The sequence below is a fragment of the Mya arenaria genome, chromosome 15, assembly GCF_026914265.1.
Source record: "Mya arenaria isolate MELC-2E11 chromosome 15, ASM2691426v1".
Lineage (NCBI taxonomy): Eukaryota > Metazoa > Mollusca > Bivalvia > Myida > Myidae > Mya > Mya arenaria.
Window position 1 is genome coordinate 12,975,670 of NC_069136.1, and position 21,613 is coordinate 12,997,282.

A 21,613-nucleotide genomic window follows, 5' to 3' on the forward strand; every position below is an offset into this window, starting at 1 on the left:
TGTCAGGACAAGAGTTTTGGTTGCTATGGAAAAATGAGACAAATATTCGTCGGAAAGCATCAAGAAATTACATTCCTATAATAATCATTTAAAAGAATATAGTTTGGAAGAAATTAAAACCAACTGTTAATTCATCTTTTTGCATTTCTTATTTTTAAATATCTCATAGTATACCCTTCCCAGTTTAATTAAGTTGTTTTCCATATACAAGGTCAACTTTTAATTGTTGTTAAAGAAGCAAAAACAAATATTCAAATGTTTATGTTTTAATATATTCAATATATAATTTGTACAAAATTATTACAATAAATGGTAAGTAAATAACATTAAATGGTGTTGGCTATGAATTTAACATAGGGAACAAACAAGCCAGGAAGACATTACAATAACAAGCTTTCTTACAGCACTATACTGTGAAACCATGGAGTTTCAAGTAGAAAGGGAAGCAAGTCATGTCACATTTGGGAATTGGTCTTAAGAGGGGATACTTTGATCTAAATTTTAGTACATTTCAGTTTTGACATGAGCAACAGGTGAACTAAGTTTCATTTCAATATCTAAAACAGTTTAGACACTCTTACCCACAGGGTACAGAATGATGGTAGAAAATTCAGCTCTAAAAATGCTTATCAAATATTGCTCTCCCTGGGCAAATTTCTGACCACTCTGCACAAGAGTGAAAAAGTTTAAGGCAAGGTTTAAAAGTTTAAACACATTGGTGACGCTGATGACCACCCCAAGGCTATGACAATAACTCAATTTTTACAAAACAGCTTATACCTCCATCATATTCATTATTTAACATTATGGTTTTACAGTAACTCTCCAATGACCTCAATTTCCTAAATGTGACACCAAAACTTGCACGAAATTAATGATTTCACAGTATGCAGGATTCAGAACCTATTAAAAGTAAGTAAACAACACTTAAAACCCATCTGTACTTAATGGCAAATCACTCTTGCATAGCATTTTACTTGATGCAAGCCTCTATCATCACATAATCATTTAACATCACCACATACAAGTACATATGCATTCTTTTTGCCTTAGTAATTAACTGTATTGCCAGTACTTGGTTTTCACAAAAATAGCAACTAATTCTTGCCTTAAAAAGCAAAATAAAATGTCGTACAAAATACATGCAACTTTTCCATGTCAATGTATAGTGTATTTGTAAGGGTAAGGTCTTTTCATGAAAACTTTCCAACAACAGCAAGTTAAGTTTTTTTTGTATATATAAATGTAAACATATTGTGTTCATTTTTGAACTGATCTGTTTTTCCAAAGAAGAAAAAAATAATTGTGATGCCAGCAGGTGTTGTGCAAAAACTGTAACTTTGGCCATACCTCAAAAAATATTCAAGATATCTTAAGTTATCTTTTCACACAAGTTGCTAGAGACATCTAATACGGATAAAGCAAGACTGATGACTCTGGCTTTATTTTTTGCTGAGTAATGTCCCTTTCTTTAACTAAAACTCTGACATGCTCCTCTTTTCGCTCATAGTAATAAATACTTCCGTACAAATTATACAGTTTGACATTTTAATTCAATTCAAGCTGGAAACAAAAGAGATGTAATTTACTGTCTTTTAACAAGAGCACTACGGAGCAACTGCCACCACTTTAGTCAGACAAGGGGCGTAACTCCACAATTATTTAAGTAAGAGTAATAGACCTTGCTATACAAAGTGTTTCGTGTCTGGCAAACATGCTGACTATGATTGACTTGAACCTCTTATAACAGTTTTTAAGTACTGGTTACATTTTGCATGCTGATGATGTTGCTGATTCAGCCAACAAAAACGGCACCAATACCATGCTGACAACAACAACACCAATACAACGCTATGACAATACCTCAACTTCGAAAAAAAAACAGACATACTAAAGAAGAAGGCATAAGGTGTTTCAAAATTATTTTTTGAAAGAAGCTTGTTTGCTCACTACTGATTTTGTTACGTTAATACATGAATCAATGTTTTAGTTAGTAACAATGTCATTTACACCTCCACAAAACGGTTTCCATGTAAGTTATTCTACAATAAGCACAACACTCGTGCCGTAAGAGTAAAAACAAATTATGCAAAAAAACTAGACCTTAACATACATATCACAGAAAATAGAATTAAGCAAGCTAAAAAAACAGTCATTTATTTATACAAATTTAGGATATAGGGGCCATGTTAACAAACAGTCTAAAGTCTTAGTTCAAATTTAATGCCAAAACTGGAAATGTTCTTTTTAGATGTTAATCTTTCATTCTAGCGGAGCACTGATGGTGAACGCGGAAATTTATCACTTTATTTACATATGTGTTTATAAATGGAATGAAATAAATATTATTTTTTGGTAAACAATATACTAGTAAGTGCTTTTCCCAGTTTGATTCTAGACTCAGACGTTACTCTGCTTGTATTCATGGACCCTGATAAGACAATAAACAAGATTGGAGCCAAGTAGCTTCAAACCTTGTCGCTGAAATAATTCATTACAAAAAACATGTGTACAAAGAAATCTAACAACTCAACAGTTGCAAAGTGTGCATGTTTAAAATACACATCGACATCTCATCACAACACATACATGACTTCGTATAAAAATAGGGTTACATTCATCTTGTTTTCAGCCCTCGAAACATGGACAATCATGTACAAAAGAATATGAATTGCACAAAACGACATGAATCAATCAACACATTCAACTATAAGAATAGTATACATCTTTATGGTACAGTCATAAACAATTTTCAACACACATCATAACTTACGGTTATAGCTAGAGGGTTATGGAAGGGTGCTGCACCCTGTTCTTTTAAGTAACACCATTCTGCCTTCAAGAAGGCCAGCATGTGCACCCTTCTGCCTTCACGAAGGCCAGCATGTGCACCCTTTTGCCTTCAAGAAGGCCAGCATGTGCACCCTTCTGTCTTCAAGAAGGCCAGCATGTGCAACCTTCTGCCTTCAAGAAGGCCAGCATGTGCACCCTTCTGCCCTCAAGATGGCCAGCATTTGCACCCTTCTGCCCTCAAGAAGGCCAGCATGTGCACCCTTCTGCCTCAAGAAGACAAGCATGTGCATCATTCTGCCTTCCAAGAAGACCAGCATGTGCACCCTTCTGCCTTCAAGAAGGCCAGCATGTGCACCCTTCTGCCTTCCAAGAAGACTAGCAAATCTTTATTTAAAAAAAAAATGTACATAATTGGCAGTTGAAACTGAATATTAATTCAATTAAAAACAATTCCTATTATTTTCTGTCAAACTCATCGTGTTCAAAATATTGACAGCCCGTTCCAATGTTTTTCTCCCCAACCTGCTGGCCCTTATCTGCAGCACCCTGTTCTTTTTAAGACCTAGCTAAAACCCTAATAACAATCATCAGATCTCATTTTTAAATACATATAATATAACAATACATGCATGTATACACACAATGACATACAGAAGCAACCTTGCTTGAACTGTATCAATACAATCTAGAAGATATTCATCTTATACGCAATAATGTCATAAATATAACATCTTTCTTTTTGAATCATTTTTTTCTATTATTTGATAATCAATTTTAAAATAATGCCTCAATTTCAATTTAACAACATAGACTGCAGAAAAATCAATCACTGCAAGCACAAGCTGTTAAACAATCAAGTGTTTCTTCCTTTACGGGAATAAAATCTACAGTATCGGAGTTGAAATGCCTCAAAAACGTGTGACTTAATATTGTGCGTTAGTACACATAAACCACTGTGTATAATTATTAAACCACTTCTGACATATTAAACCGCTTCTACATTTTTTTCTGAAATCAAAATGATTTTATCGGAGATTTTAAGCCCACACGGTTGATTCAGCATCCTATATAGCTTTCAATCTCGTCAATGGTCAATAATGTCGAGCGATGATAATATAATAAGGCAGAGTAATGGCTCTGTTGATTGGATTTGTCTATAATAATGAAACCCACTAGAATTGAAGATATCCCCGGGGTCTGAATACAGACATGGTCTACAATAACATGATGTTTAAGATCATTGATACAAATCATTCCTGAAAAAGGCCTTTCTTTCAGCCATATTTACAGGGCAGTCTTTCTACATTAATTAGGGGTATGAGGCCCTAAGGAGGGGGATCTTTTTGTTATTTTTGCTAAAAAAAGGAATTTTTCAAATTGACAGAAACAAATTACAAAGGAAATCATGCAAAATGATGTAAAATACATTTATCAAAACACAGGACACAATGAGTAACTCATTTTTTCAACATCTTTTTTTTTTTTTACAGATAATGATTGGGAATTTTAACCAAAATTTAGCAAAAAAAGTATATTCCTTGGCTTGGGGACTCAGACTCAGAAAAGCATGTTTATTTAATCATCTTTACTCCATTCAGTTTACAAAAATAAATGTGAAAAATAGTACGATTTCGAAAATAGTAATTAACATCATTAAATTTCCTCATCAATACTCAAATAGATAGAGCTTTATGAAATTAAGATTTGCAGTAGCCACTTGAGACCGAAATCAGAGACGAGATTGTTCGTAATCATGGCCCCTGGGCATAATCCAGCACCAGGACACAAACTCAATCTTTTTCTTTTTGAAAGCACTAAAGAGCTAAAGGAAAGAGCACACTACAGATTTTGTTGCCATAAGATAGAGTGTAACTCTCTAATGTTATGCTCAAATACCAGAAAAATGGATTTAGACATAATTTTGAAATGGAATTGTGGTTTTGTAGACCAATTTAAAAGATCACTGATAAACAAAACAGTCAATAAAATTTCCACATCAAAGCATAAACAAGAAACATGCAAGGCTCCTTATATCACACAAAGAAAGAAAACCCTATCTTAAATAATCATTATACATTCATAATTATTATACATTCATTCCTTATTGTCTGAACATTTACCAATATGCGACCATTTGTGCTTGCAGCATTAACAAAAGGAGGAAAAAACTGTCAGTTAAAGCAGATAATAAATGAATCAGATCTACAGAGCAGAAAAAAAGAAATTATTACTTATTTAGAGCCATATTAACGATTTTATTACACCATCCCTGTTTAGAATCGATGTTTTTGTGCAATAAGAATATTTATTTCCAAAGAAATGTTTTGTGTTATTTCAAACTTAGTTTAGTTGATTTCGCTAACAAATTATTCAATTTAATTTGTAATGCTGACGTAGTATTTAACTGAAATTCCTGATCTTTAATACAAAATGTTGTCATATCGGCATTGATAAGATGTACCTGAATGTATACATTTTTAGCATAGTCTGTGGAATTATACTGTTGAAGAAACTGTCATTAATTTGATTCTGACAAAAGGTGTATAAAATATAACTTAAATGCTAAATTTCATAAACAAACCCTCTTTAAAGTTATCTTACACTTTACATTAAAAATTACATGAAGAGCGTACATGCATCTTTCAAAAGGGCATGGCTTCAAAAAGCTTCATATACAAGACTTTGATTAAATATATCCATTTTATGAACATACAATAAATGCAAGATTTCCTAATTTTCAAAAACCAAATATGCCCCACAAGAAAAAAATGTACCAGAATATACATAGTTACGCAACTCCTTAAAAATCTGCAATATTTCAGTAACTGTATACCAGACCAGATACCATAGATATTGTCTACTATTTTTTGCAATTCCATTTGTGAATTCAATTGTCTGGGCATCCATTTACAATTCCATTTATAAATTGACTATGAGGAAGAACATATAATCTGAACTAGAGACAAAATCAAATCTTGTGTTTATTTTATGGGTGTTCAATTTTCATGAAGAGGTTTAATTGTCTGACCACATTTGAATTTAAAAGTTTCAGTCCTAAAAAAGTTTTTTGTTGGTCGGATAACAGCAAAATAAACATCAAAATACTGATAATTTTAAGGGGTGCAGAACAAACAACTGATACACAATTCTTGACATACAAAACTTGATACAAATACGACTAAAATAATATACAATAATAATATCCCTTTGGAATACTAGGCTGGAAAGGGTTGGCTGGTTTGCACTGCGCTGATGACTATATAATCAAAACAAATGCCTACTTTCCCACTCTGTTACTGTTTTCCACACGGTAACTGGTTCTGTTTTTCCAATTTGGGGACTGGTTCTGTTGTCCACACTTCGGTGACTGATACTGTTTTTTCCAATTAGATGACTTGTTCAGTTTTTACGAATTTGTCAACTGGTTCGGTTGTTCAATTTTTGGAGGCTGGTTCAGTTTTTTAATTTGGTGACTGGTTATTTTTTTTTTTTAATTTGGTGACTGGTTCTGTTTTTTTAATTTGGTGACTAGTTCTGTTGTTCAAATTTGGGGACTAATTCTGTTCTTTCAATTTAAGGAATGTGGTTTAATTCAATTTGGGGACTTTGTCAAATTTAGTGACTAGTGGTTTAAACAAAAATGCCTTTTTTAAATTAAGTGACTGAGACTGTTATGACTGGTTCACCCAATTGGGTGACTGGTTAAGCTAAGTTTTATCACTCTGGTCACACAGGCGGTGATGGAGGGTACTCTATTCTTTTGTCTGGTTTTCTCTATTCTGTGAACAATGGTCCATTGGGAGCAACCTGAAATTACAAGAAACAAAGCATTCAATAACTGGCGAGTCTCAATGGGCTAAGAGTATTTCTTTAAAGGCGGTATATTTCTCGCAAAAAAATAGCTTAAAACTTCCACATGTGTGTCTTTGGAAGTAAACCAGTAGATGTATCCATAACTTGGGATAAAACTTTCAAAGCAACTGCCAAAGCTTGTTTTCAAATAGTATTGAAAAAAGTACATGTTTTAGTTGCAAATGAGTATACCTTTTATCAAAAAATAGTTGTACACTAAAATGGAGAAATTTGAAATTCTTAGTGTTTGAGAGATTAACCTTCAATATTTCCAACTTTGAGGCCCAAAAAATTTGAATTTCCATTATCAAATTGTTAAAGAGAATTACTTGTGATTTTGTAAAATGCACTTTTTAAAAAGTGTGGCAAATCATTAGGAGTGTTAAAACTAAGATACTGACAGCGGGTACCATTCAACAAATGTTGATATATATATACTCAAATGTTGTCTTTGAAAACCATGACTTTAAATAGTGTTAGTAAAGTGATTTAACAAAAGGCTTAAAGGTTAAGTTATCCTAATCATCAGTAATGTTTGTGTACGAGTCCTTGTAGACTTGAGGTTTTGATGTCAGTTTTCTATTTTATCCTTGACTGTAATGGCATAGGTTCACAACCCACTAAAACCAGAAAGTGTTTTAAAGTGTATTTTCTTCTGCAATTTCGGTATCAAAGAGAAAAATAGTTAAAAAAAGTGTTTTCAGATGCATAACCGGGGGGAAAAAATAGGTGCCAAAACATGAGCGAAACCCTTTATACCCTGGGTAAAGGTCTCTGTCTCTCGCCCAAAGGTTAGTGTTGGATTAAATCCCCATCAGAGCCATGTTCTCATGGCCTCAAATAGAACAAAGATTGGACATGGACTTGAAATTATTGATAAAATAGTTTTCAGGTATCTTCAAAATCAAGTCACAAGACGAAAAAAAAGTTAGTATCAAACCAAAAAATTATCCTCAATATTTTCTTATTCAAACTTCTTAGAATCCTACAATGAACTTTGTGTGTGTATTCATACAAAATTAACTACTGTACTGTTTCTTTACAACTGGACTTGAATCATAATTATCATTGAGAACTCCTTGGCCATTTTCCATTGAAAACAATGTCGGATGTATATAGACAGTTTACAATGTCAGAAATCTTTACATTTAACTAAGTGCAAGTAGATCTCCTAGTGATTTCAGTGATTTCAATTTATCACTTAAACTTAATTACTTTACTCTTGAAAATCTTAATTATTTATGCAGTAACACAATTCACTGGCATTCAACTTGAACTTAATAATACCAAATACACTCTAAAACATGACAATTCATCAATACTTTCATTTAAATTTTTAAACTGATAACTAGCTACATCTACTGATGAACCAGCATACATCCAAGGTTGTTTTTGATGGAAAATGGCCAAAGTGTTCCAAATGCATTATTGTACATGACCTATTTCCCATTTCTGAATTATTTCCATTATTATAATTTCGAGGCTGCAATTATATTAGAAAATGATAAGCAGAATATTAAAATCCCTCTTGGCACTGGAGGCAATTCGAGAAATGTCCTCAATCAGATTCTTAGACACGTTGTACGTGCCACTTTTATAAATATATTTCACAGGCTTAGTGCGAGACTGCTGTAACTCGATATATAAAGAGAAAGCCTTACAAGGTAATATGGTTGACATTGAACATCATTATGATTTTTGTTGATTTGGTTTATGATAATTCAAATAGAATAAGCCAAAATAAATATTTAAACAATGATTGCATACCTCACCAAATGATGTATTTATAAGTTTAATGTGAAACAAAATCTGTGCAAGTATGCTAAATGAAAATAAGTTTAGATATCAATAACTAACTACTTTCATTTACTGCATCATACTTATCAACTTACCTATTAAATGATAACCCATTTGCCCAAATCCTGGGACAATTAAACTTGCCAAAGTTCTGTCAGCTTGCCTTAATGGGCAAAACCGTTGATTCGAAGGTCCTGAGACTGGTTAATTTTGATATGGTCCAACTAAATTTGTGATGGAATCAGTCCATATGACTGACAGTTTTCAAGTCCAGATGTAAAATACAATGAAGATTTAATCTTTATCAATTATCAAACACAGCTTAAAAGTTCAACAGAAAATCATGTTTTTATCAATGTTACTGTCAAAAAACCCCACATTTGTTAACGAATCCAATGTTGTTTTCTGTAAGTGAAGATGTCGGAATGCATACCACAGTTAGTCAAACACCATGGAGCGTTGCCTCCATTTGCAATACCAAATAATGATCTTTAAGCCAAATTAAGGAGCATGTTATTTCATTACGAAACTGGTACCTTTTGGTCCGAAAAATACAAATTGCCTATAAATTTAAAAAAATGCCTATTTTTTAAAATTCATATAAGGCAACACAAATTCATGTTTTTTATTGTGTGTGACAACTTTCAGAAGACTTAAACAGGAAAATTATAAAAATGCTAGGGTTACTCATTTATTTACCTACACTTGTCTTATTAGCGTGATCAGTGAATAAAGTTGTTATTGTTCAGAATTATTAAGGTTTTTAAATTTATTTCAAAGGGGAAAAAAGTTTCGCCTACACCAGCTCCTATTTTAAAAAAAAAAAACAACGAAAATTTGAATATTTATTTTTATTTTGCCTGCTTGCTCCAATTTTCCCGCGCCCAAATCTGTCAAACAAAATAATAAATTTGCCTATTTATATTATGCACTAAAAACATTTATCAAATTATATGATAATGTATTCTCACATTTAGGATACCAGTGTCTTCAAAAAAGTATGAGAATAAATATTAGATAAACCCTTTAAAGTTCAAGATTTAAGGTAGATCTTCCTTTTGATAACTGTTTTTCAATATCTAGCATTAAACTTTACTAAAGCTTGTCAACAGACCAAATGTAATCCCTGCTTAGGCCTAAAAAAAAATGTTTGGTTAGGGTTACATCCTTTTCAAAAATAGGTAGGGTAGGTAGGCTTTTTATTCTTTTTATTTATTTTTTTTATTAGGCTTTATATAAGAATGTCATTTTCATCATTGGAGAATGGTGTTAAAGTTATCTTCTATATAAGCAATTAAGGTTTTAAACTACATATTGAAAAGCAAAAAAAAAAAAAAGATTTTTTTTTCATTTTTTTTTTCAAACTGACTATAAAAACGTTAGGGTCGGCGCCTATTCCGTAGGTAGGGTTGGGTAACCCGAACCAAATGTATTTTTTTTTAGGCCTTAGCGATTATAAAATATTCATTTATATATATGATCCCAATTTCATATTGACTCTATCAACAATGGCCCAATGTATTAACTTAACTCCAGTAACAGTAAACCATAAAGAAAATAACACAAGACGAAATTGATGATATATAGTGTGTATCATAATGTTATTCCCTTATCACAATACACTTAATTTGAAACAGTATCCTTCTCATTACATTAGACATACATGTACATGTACATTGATGACGCAGGAATACATTGAATACTGGTTGTTTTCTCTGATAAAACATATACAATGGTACTGATACCTAAAAACATATATAAAAAAATCCAATTAGAATGCAAAATTCACAATTAATCCAAGTTTTTTTGGGTAGAACTTGTATATTTTTCTCAGTTTCCATAGAAAATCACAATTTTAGAATTCTGAAAAAGGATGTTGACTTGTTTTTTACAGTACTAACTCAGTTGACGTTTCTCTAAAATTCAACAAATTGAACTGTTTAACAAGAAATTCATTTGGTATAAAAAAAATCAAAATTGACACAAATCACTGTGCTTTTCCCTAATTTTCAATAGGGACTTTTTCCAAAATTTCTGGAAAAATTCTTAAATAGACCTGTCTTCAATTAAAGAGTTCTTTGAACCAGAATTCCTAAGTCGATTTATAAAGGGACACTACTTACTTCACAGGCAAGATAATTATCTGACTTGATTAGTTAAGTAGGTTGGATGTTTGGAGCCCTAGTTTCAATGCAATGCATCAAGAAGTTGCTGAGATACAGACTTAAGCACAAATGCATCAAAACCATATGAAGTTGGATAATAAATGTCCATAATTTGTTTTTTATTAAATATAGAGTTATATCACTTGATAATTAAGTAGATTTGATGGTTGGGGAAACTTAACCTTAACCATGGTGTGACATCTTCCGGATCTTCAAATTTGGAAAAAAAAACTTACTCTAGACTTATTCTCAAGCAGGTTTTGAAAAATAGTACAACTGGATTAACTGTATTTTTCTTCTGTAACTTTAATGCTTTACATGTATATTATAAATAATGCAGTATTTTCTCAAAAATTCTAACATCTGAATCCGAATTTATATACATTCCTTATTTGAAGGGTAATCTTCATAAAATAGCTCAAAACAGTTCTGACACACTACTGGATCAAGATGGATAATTACAGTACTTGACAATTACAGCACCATCATGTGCTGCACTCTTGAGTGTCACTCTACATAATGTACTTCTATATATTGAAGAGCATAGAGCTTTAAAGGGACCAGACACCAGATGGTCCTAAAATTGGCAAATATATAGTTCCTCAAAACAAACCTAAAATTGTCACTGTTAGCTAGAATCGACACTATCTTTAAACTTACTGGATTTTATGTGGTAGACTGTTAGGCAACCCCAGTATATTTTGAAATGGAAAAATGCGCAAAAATGCAAAAGATGCAGGTGTCAAAAGCGATGTGATCAACAGTTAGTAAGATTCAATGCGTTATACAAAACCATATCAATTTTATGTAAGTTTTTGACAATTCTCTTTTTCTTGCAATTGTATCATCTGGTGTCTAGTCCCTTTAAGGTTATTAAACAAAGTAAAATCAAATTATTAGCAATCCCTGTAGGCAATTTCATGTAGTTGATGTTTTGTTGATGTTTTTTTGAAGCTGCTTCTTTTATTAACAAACAAGTTTATCTGATATTCAAATTAGACCACCTAATCATGGTATCAGTAACATCCCCCTGTGTGCTTATGCGTAAAGATCAGGGCATTTAAGTTGCAGTTATTTGGAATGCAGGGTGCTTGTGTGCTTTGGAGGGGGAATTTTAGAGACTGATGATGTTCACTTTCAGGGAGAAATTTGTTCCATGAAATGTATTGTAATCAAACAAACCATTTTAACTCAGAATTTCTGAAAACGTCATGGCCTTAAATGGAAAATTAACATCACATTTTGATTCTTTTTAACTTCCAAGGATTCTGATTTCACTTATAGAAGTTTTATCTAAAATGTTTTTCCAATTTTTGTCTCAGTTTTGGAAGTTTTAGCCCATTTCTGGGAGGCGCTGTATAATATTCTTTATACAGAATTCAAATACATAAAATTGTAATATATTTATGTCCTAACGAAACAGGAAACATGCAGCCACCTAACAAGTGTAGGAACAACCATAAATGAAGTAAGAGAGAAAAAAAAGCTCAATGCTTTGGAAGTAAATGTTTTTGAGACGAGTAATTCAAAGTTTTATGAGAAACACTTAACATGACATCAAACCCATATATATATAGTTTTCTTCTTTCACACGGCTTTAGAGGGAAACTAGAGAGAAAGCTTGCTACACATACTGTTTAAACTTATTTACTTTACAATGATTATGAAAAAGTTATTACAATATTAAATTAATCAAGTTCTCATTGGCACAATCCTACAGTCATGAGAGTGTGGTCATGTGTTGTGGCGAAAACAGGAGAAACCATAGGAAACCCACTTGATGGGCTTGACCACAAACCAAACTCACATGCGCCTAGGTCAGGAATTGAACCCTGATTGCCTAAGTGAGATACCAGTGTGCTAACCACTATGCTAAAATGACACCCTATATACATGTACATAGGACTGTTAGCATGTGTACCAAGTTTCATGTGGATATCTGAAACGGTTTCCAATATATGATGAAAATTTACTTTTCGCAAAACTCTGATTTAATATATAATCATTTAAAATTGACGAGCCAATCAAATGTTAAAAGCATACAGCTGAATAAATTAGATCATTTAGTATTAATAATTTTTTTTTTTTTTCACTTATTCTACTTATTCTGGCCAAATAGTTAATTAGAATAAAGGTACATGTATGTGGATCTGTGTTCCTCAATTATAAATGAGAATAATGTTTCCTCTTTCAATAATTGCTTAAAAGAACACCAGAAAAGTTGGTGATTGAATTCTGTATTTTTTTGGTAGCATAATGAGACATTATTAAATTAATTTCTCTTTGAGAGAAATCAGACCAGTATAAATGTATGAACATGGAAAGCCTGGAGGAGTGGCATCCATTGAAACATTTGTGAGTGATATCTAAAGAATTGCTGCAGACAATCAAGTGACACTTATGGAAATATATTTGGACCACAATGGTGGCTTAACAAGCACTTTCCGCTAATTGCATCTATCATTGACCGCTTTAAGGCTTCATTCACCAGTCACTTGAAGTAGGCTTTTGAATGAACAAGATGAATTCTAATATTATTGCTTAATACAGAATTCAATCACAAGCTGGAATTCTAGCACTTTTGCTTGGTTAAAGAAATTGTAACAAGATCGGCTATTAGCAAATTCAGATTCTGAGCGAGCCCAGCAAACAATTTACCAGGGAAGGGTTTAATTATGGTCTTAAACTCTTTTCAACCACTAGTTCATAGGCTTACTTTTTGCAATAGAATGATTTTCAAACAGTACGAAAATAATGAAAATACAGCAACACTGCAGCTGTTATTTATGAAAATTCAAACTGTTCATAATTCTAAATTTGAAAACACACATGAGGAGTCTTTGTTCATTGTATCTTGTTGATTGTAATGTTAATTCAATAATGTAAAAATCTTTAATTTAAGCATCCACCGCCAGTCTTACAATAGAGCTTTATGCATAACTGAATTTGATTTGTTCTTGTCATGCCGACTTACATGTATATATCTATAAAAAAATATATACATGATAACTTGAACTGCCTTCCAAGATGTTGTTAATGTCTCAAAAAATGGCTACTAGTAATTGCATAATCAGAATTAATGGTATAATTTTGGCTCTCATGCAAGACTGGAATCCAATTATGGTAACTGAATTTACAGCAGGAAGCCTTATACTTGCCTTAATACAGTCACTTAAAATGTAAAACAGGCAGAGACACTGACATGTACTTCATGTATATACATGTACATGTAGGCACAATTATTCAAAGAGACATGACATGATGTATGTACATGATTTTCTGCTCTACAATTTCAAATACAATGCTAAAAAGACAGCAATTTTATTAGAAATTTTAAGAAAACCCTTTGAAATGTAAGAAATTAAATTTCCAACAATTAAATGAACATTGAAATACCGGTACATGCAATTATACCAGGACTACCATTCAGACTTTGAAAATGGAAGTATGTACTTCCTTGTAATATATTTTTTATAAATTCCATAAGTTTTTCTATGAAATATGGAAGTTTTAAGTATCTCAAACACTTAAAATGTGTCCACTAATGGGCTAATTTGCCATAGAATATTTCAAACAAAAAAAATTCCCAATGCCCTTTAAAAATCCTGGATTTAAAGAACTTGAAGTAAACATATCGTATATGTTCTATTAAACACACAGGGCGGGTGTCTTTTTGAAAACACCATGCGCTAAAAAAATAACCATTTCTCCCAATATAGCTAGTCTTTAAAATGAGCTAAAATAGTGATCAGTATTCACTTCAATTTAGCTGTCAACTTAGGCCAGAGTTTTTATATCTTTAGATTTACGGGAGCGCCGTACCTAAATATTGCAAAACCCAAATAAAAATAAAATTCATTTTCGTAGTTTTATTTTTATTTTTTCCGACGAACGTTGCTCCAATGTTAAGAAAAAAATAAAATTAGTGTTCTATAACCCATATCTCAGAACCAACTGGTGTACCAATTGTCATTCATTATCGGTCTTTTACCGCACAAACCACGTAAACCAGTCGGAAATACGCGGGGAAACAGAACAGGTACCCGTTACCATAACAACGTCCTGTCAAAAGTGAAAGTACTTTTTGTCATACCCCTTATTTCTCACAATTTCTGCAGCTATATAGAAATGTTTTACTACAAAAAGTTCCGATGTTTATGTTTCATTATTTAAATCAAACCGTGGTGAACTTAGAGCGTGTTTATTGTGATTTTTTTGTAGATTCAGTATGTTGTTCGCGTTTCGTGGAATGATTGCGAAACTTCCGGTCAAAATAAGGAGACAGAAATTTGTGGGTTGTATTGTCTATTAAAAGTCGTTGGCGCACGTCGTATATTAACAAGGATGAATTGGATTACAGCGCAAAAATGTATAGCTTCTGACTAACACAAACTGCAAAATGATATCGTGTTCATCATAGTCAAAATGGATATTTTTTTCTGAATTTGACTCTGGGGAGCATTGAACACACTGCTTCACGATCACATATTTGAAGAGAAAAACACAAGGTATCGTGATATTCGTAGTTGTTAATTAGTTTAATAATGATTTAGAATTTAAATCGTTATAGAATACTGAAAATGATGTAATAATAACATAGTGTGTGTTTCCGATAAAACAGAAAAAATCTGAACATAAGATATCTGGCAGTCAGTGCAAGAAGTCAAACTTATCCGTTGCTTATTGCCAACGGGCATAGCTGGAATTAGAAGGATATTTTTCAGGACTGATTCTAAAATCAGTTTTTAGACCTGTTTTTTTTTAAACATATATAACACTTGTAATATTTATCTTAATGCTCCCGAATTTTCTTTGGTGAAGTACATAAATGTAGATTTTGACTGTCTGTGTATCCGTAAGCTCTGTCAAACTTTGAAGTGAAGAGGAATTTCCATCAGGGCTTCTACTTTTTTTGGTTATATTTTCTATATAAAAACCACATCACGGTAAATTGTCACGGTGCTATTTCGTTAAAGACAGAAAAACACATTTGACCTCCTTATTATACCGTGTCTGAAACTGTGTTCAATGTTTGGTTACTTCACAATGGAAAGGATATGCTTATATTGTGGGCAAAAGGTTAGAATTGGCCATTTAAACTTCTTTATTACACTGACATATTTCATAAAATCCATGGGTTGATAATATATGCACCTCATATGCATAGATGCATTCGAACAAATATATACAATTAATTTCAATGAGCACTTGAACTCACAGTGTTGAGGTCAATATTTTCAGTCATTAAAAGGATCTTTTTATTATGCTTTTGAAACTTTATGGTGATCTATCACCCTTTTTTCAGCCTATGAAATAGCTGACACAAGCAAGGTGTGTTTTATCTTCATGATATAAGAAGATTTAAAAAATAAAAAAAATCGGAGAAAAATCCGTTTTATTTTTATTTATTTCTCCTTTGGGACATTTTATGCATTTTATTTTTATTTTTATTTCCTCCTCCTTACCTAACTTTTTGAAAAATCTCCCGTAAATCTAAAGATAAAAAAACTCTGGCCTTACCATGCTGTGTAAATCAATAAAATGATCCAAAGGCTTCAATATATAAATACACAACTAAATTAGGCAATTTTATCACAGCTGTCATTGTGTACAGAAGGGTAGGTTTTTTCGTAATGCATGACGTCAGCAAATGCCCTAAAATGGCGTCCGTACATATATATCCTTTTCCTCATTTATCAATTTGTTTTGAGTTTGAAAGGCTTGAGGTATTCATTGTTCATGTCACAGAATTGGAAAAAAAGACCCAAGAAAAGACCTTGGCGCGTCTTCTAGGGCATGTATGTCTAATAGGATATTTACGGTATCTTTACTCATTGTACTACTTTAGTGTTGAATTACCCCACTTTTTCCGAATTGGAATTTTGGGTAATTTTCTTTGAAAAAAGTATACTTTTTGGGATAGTGAATGGGCTGAATTTCGGCCCTATTTTCGGTTGAAACAACAACATTCTAGCTAAAGACAGTACTTCGAAGGATTTAATTTTGGATGATTAATAATGTGCATATCTTAAATAGTCATCATTGCATCTAAATAATATAGGTAATAAAACAATTCAAAGCCAACAAACCTAGTTATTGTAAAGGTAAGATGGTACTGGGAAGCGGCCGTTATAACAGTGTACAGTATCCTTTCTTCTTTTTCACAGGACTTGTGTTCATTTCACGTACAATTTCTATAAAAACTTCATTCACATTGTTTGTACTTTTTGCTGACGTCTCCATGAAAGGGCACCCCCAAGTCGATGCAAGAGCCCCTCCCTCGGGTATCGGAACTTCTCTTTGATGTTCAAGGTCACTTTTATTTCCTACGAGAATCATTGGTATTTTATCTACTCCTTTAACTCGCATAATCTGTTCCTTCATTGTCTTAATATCTTGAAATGTCTGTAAACTAGTAATACTGTATACTATAAGAAATCCCTGCCCATTTTTAATGTATAGGTCGCGCATGGATGCAAACTGTTCAGTTCCTGCTGTGTCCAGAATCTCAAGAACTGATGGAGCATTGTCTACTTCTATCTCTTTCCTATAGAAGTCCTCAATTGTCGGGTCATATTTTTCCATGAAGGTCCCTGATACAAATTTAACAGTCAAAGCTGATTTTCCCACACCACCACTCCCAAGAACAACAACTTTGTATTCCCTCATTTTTCGTCACAATAATTCTCTCAACAATTGAACGTAGCAAAACTGATACTGTCTTTTTTAAAACTTTCACTTCTTGGTTCTAGTCATCATTTTTACAAACATTCAGTATTTGGTATCACTTTTCATTGTTCTAACTTCTTCAGAACTGCAGATCTTGTGGATTTTCTGAAATATACAATAAACAAATTATCTTTGACTTGTTATTATCATTAATGTAACAATCACAAACTTAATGTGAAGAATGGTAGCGGACCGGGATAATATTTTTAGAAGGATCTACTACAGTGGTCGAAATTAGCACAAGCCCGCAAGCCCTGCACTGGTAAAATGTATTTCGGGCTTGCTCAAATTCTGAATTTTATATAGCAGAGCTTGTTCAAAAACTTGACACCAAGCAATAGTATAATAATTTGGGCTTGTTGATCCAAAAGTCTAATTTCGATGACTGTACTATCTGCTCTTTTTGGAATTGAAATTTAGCTATTCGCTCATAAAATATTTTTTAAGTCCCATTCGCACATAAAATAAGTATCCATTATTTGCCCTCTAGAGTAAAAAAAATATGACATTGTGACCTATAACTTCAACCCATGAAATGTAATAAAAAGCCCATTTTTCTATATTTTTATAAATGTAATTGAAAAGTAACAGAAAAACAAATAAAATTCTGACTTTTGTATAAATCATAGTGTTTTTTTTTTATTTACTACAAACCTGAAAACAGTTTAACGATGATTTTGAAAATGGCCCGTCCAAACTTTGATCAATGGTATTGGTTTGATCCCCACAAGGGTAATTTCTCATGGCCACTCAAACAAACACCAGTAATGGTTTCTACCCAGAAAATTGACTCAAGAAAGATCCTATAAACTGTCAGCTTTCTCCACAATTCACCTTTCAAGAAATTATAATATAAACTAGCCAAAGATTTATGAATATTTTTAAATTTAGCATCGTAAATAAAAGAATTTAAAGTTGAAACTGTAAAGTTTATTTCAAACACGTTGAAAATTTCTCGTAATTTTATCAGGTTCAAATATGTTTATGACATTCTGGAAGCGTTGGCCAACAAGCATTTAGGGATGATCACAAGGAAACAGCCTGAAGTGATGGCTACTATATTTCTGTACTTTGACGAATTGGTACACAGTATATACCATATCACCAAGACTGGTCGGCTTAACTACAATGTCAACAAATCTGGTAGGACCAGGATTTGTGTACTATAGGGCCCGGGTGCGTAGTCTAAACTAGCATGTGGTTGAACAATAATCTGGATGTATCATCTTTAATTCTTGGCATTTAGTCTTTTAATTTTGTCCATATCATCTGCAAACCTTTGCCATATCGTCTTTCAATCTGAACCATACAGACTTAACATGGGCTATATAGTCTGCCAACCTGGGCTGTGTCTGGGCTAGTATACTAAATATAAATTCTGTCTGGTTAGTGCAGTAGTTAGCGGCCACACTTCTCACCAAGGCGACCCGGGTTCAATTCCCAGCCTGGGAGCATGTGAGTTTGGTTAGTGATCACCAAGTCTGACAAGTGGGTTTTCACCGGGTACTCTGGTTTCCCCCACAACAGACCACACTTTTCTGCACAGCGTGCCTTAGTATAAACTGCTAATATAGCTTTCTTCACAATTGTTGTGAAATATATGTTTAAACTAAATATGAATTTTGTGAGATCACTTCATAAGAATTAGACATGACCAAGTTTAAAATATTAACATCTAAAAAATATATTAAAATGAAACCTCTTCCACCTACAGGAATTCAGATTGTATATATACGCCAGAAGTGACCCTCATGCACCAATCAATTGTAACCCCCCCCCCAGTCTAAAATAATAGATGTGTTATACGGCATTCTTCCAATCCCTAACGTCTAAACGGGAATGTGCAAAAAACGGGGGTGTTTTAAAAATATTGAAATTGTTTGAAGTGAAGTAGTTTATGGTTGAAATTGATCATAAAGAGTTGTATTCATATTTTACCATGTAAGTGAAATGTTATTTTGCACTAAACAAGCATTTAATGCATTAAAACAAGTTGTTTACCTTTCCAATAAAACGAAAGTTGACTGACACAGACAACAATTATGCGAAGGGGAACAACTCGATACAATCGTAATAGCTCGGCCTCCTCCGACAAAGCTTCGAGATAGACCTCGTTATACAATCGTAACAACTCGGCCATGGCCGAAATGTTCCGAGCGATTTAAAACTGTGCCCTAAAGCCTTGCAGGTGCCCTTCATGTATATATCGTTATGTTTGGAAAGAATGAAATGAAAAAAAAGCCGTCAAACTCATAATTATAAGTTGGATATTTATTTTTTTGTGTACGGAACTAATATAAAATAACATTATCTGGTATATTTTATATACGCTATATGCTTTAACCCGGAATCCTGATCGGAACAACTACCCACTTTTGATACTAAACAATTTGTACGTGAAGGATTTGCCATATCAAAAATCTAAAAAAAATCCGTCAACGTACAATTATTTGGACTACCCCCCCCCCCAGGTCTGGAGGTATACCGGGGATAGCCGGGGAAATGGGCCATGTTTTTACCTTTCAGGTGGTCCTGCAGTGCCAGGTGAATGCGATGGTTTTGTCTTCACTTTAAATATAGATGGAATGGGCCTTACCTAGGGTCCCTGGGGTGTGGGGGCATTTGGCGTGACTTTTACCATTTGTTCGTCCCCTCAAGACGCGGAAGTCAAAGTCCCCATTATTCCCCTGACCTTGGGGGGGGGGGGCCACGGTTACAATTGACTGGTGCATTAGAAGTACGTATTATATTAGAACAGATACAGTCAAACCAAATTTGCAATGATCCAGCGGTGTAAAATCTATTGAGTGCATGGATTACAGAAATTGTCGCACAGAGTAGTGTCAATATAAATATATTTAAAAACCTGCAATCGTTTTCCTTAACTTAGAATAAATATCAGACATAATAATGGCTTTTGGCTTCTTTTTATAAATGAAATGACATCGCCGTTGACAGATCTATCACTTTTCACTTTCACGCAATCAAACCCAATGTTACTAGATACACACTATTTCAGTGACAAGACTCATAGCATTTAATTTTATCAATATAAATCAAGAATAGTTACTTCAACGCCGTCGCTGTTTGTAGTGAAATGACTAAATTTTAAACTCCGGAAATGAAATCATGACTTTCCTCCATTTCACTTTTTGTCTCCCTTGAAGAACAAAGTAGCACACAACAGTTATTTTTAAAAGTTGCAGCGTCGCTGGCCTGGATTACTTATCCTGATAAGGAATATTCCTTATAATAAAAATGACGATGGCCACAAAGTAGTTTCTTTGCTACATTTCATATGATGCAAGCTATTTAAATCAGATTTCATTTACTAAAGGTATTACCAGTATGCTATTGTATGTGAATAGAGAGACTCTAAAATTGGCCCAGGTGACTCCTATCCACAAAAAGAACAGCACATTAGACAAAGGCAATTACAGGCCAGCGAGTATACTCCCGATAATGTCAAAAATATTTGAAAGAGCCATAAACATTCAGCTAACGGAGTTCTTTGACCTACATTTTAATAGTTCACTCTCTGCCTAGAGACCGGGATATGGCTGTCAGAGTGCCCTCCTAAAAATTACTGAAGATTGGAAGAAGGCTCTTGATGATAACAAGTATGTGGCGGGCGATACTTGCATTTCTATTTATATTACTATTATCAAAAGTTTACTTATAACTGAATTTAATAAGGAAAAAAACACAATGTGTTATTCATTACATTAATTTTAGAACATGTACATATATTATGTTTTTATCTTTGCCTTAATTTATATTTTGTTTTATTGATATAAAATAAATGGTGAAATAATTATCATTAAATATCTAATGTTTTAATTAACTGTAATCTTTTATAATCCTATTACCCCTGCTGTCATTCACACCTTCTCGATCACGCCCGATAGCTACAATAACATTTTGAAAACAGAGACCGGAGGAGACCGGGACCGGATGAGACCGGGACCGGGAAATAGTATCGCCCGTATGTGGCAGCGATTCTGATGGACCTTTCTAAGGCTTTCGATTGTCTGCCTCATAACTTATTACTGATGAAACTTGGTAGTTATGGTGTCACTGATAGTGCACTAGAGCTCATTTCTGATTACTTAAGCAATCGCAAACAATATGTGAAACTTTGTACAGAAATAAGCCCACTGAAACAAATCTGTAAAGGAGTACCGCAGGGATCCATTTTAGGTCCTGTGCTTTTTAATATATTTATCAACGATATTTTCAACTTTATACATAGAAGCAATCTGTATAATTATGCTGAT

At 33.1% G+C, this 21,613-nt stretch overlaps 1 protein-coding gene across 1 annotated transcript; it reads right to left on the reverse strand.

The window, feature by feature from the left end:
- Window positions 1-250: 250 nt before the first annotated feature.
- LOC128219864 (ras-related protein Rap-2c-like) lies at window positions 251-20,491 on the reverse strand. Its single transcript, XM_052927992.1, has 3 exons — window positions 20,407-20,491; window positions 16,697-17,441; window positions 251-6,600 (listed from the first exon to the last, which is right to left on the reverse strand). Exon 2 carries the CDS (start codon window positions 17,274-17,276, stop codon window positions 16,737-16,739), a length of 540 nt encoding a protein of 179 aa, XP_052783952.1. The 5' UTR covers window positions 17,277-17,441; window positions 20,407-20,491; the 3' UTR covers window positions 251-6,600; window positions 16,697-16,736.
- Between the last annotated feature and the right edge of the window lie 1,122 nt (window positions 20,492-21,613).

Coding starts and splice junctions, on each gene's coding strand:
- LOC128219864 (XM_052927992.1), bottom strand. CDS start 17,276: ATGAGGGAATACAAAGTTGTTGTTCTTGGGAGTGGTGGTGTGGGAAAA.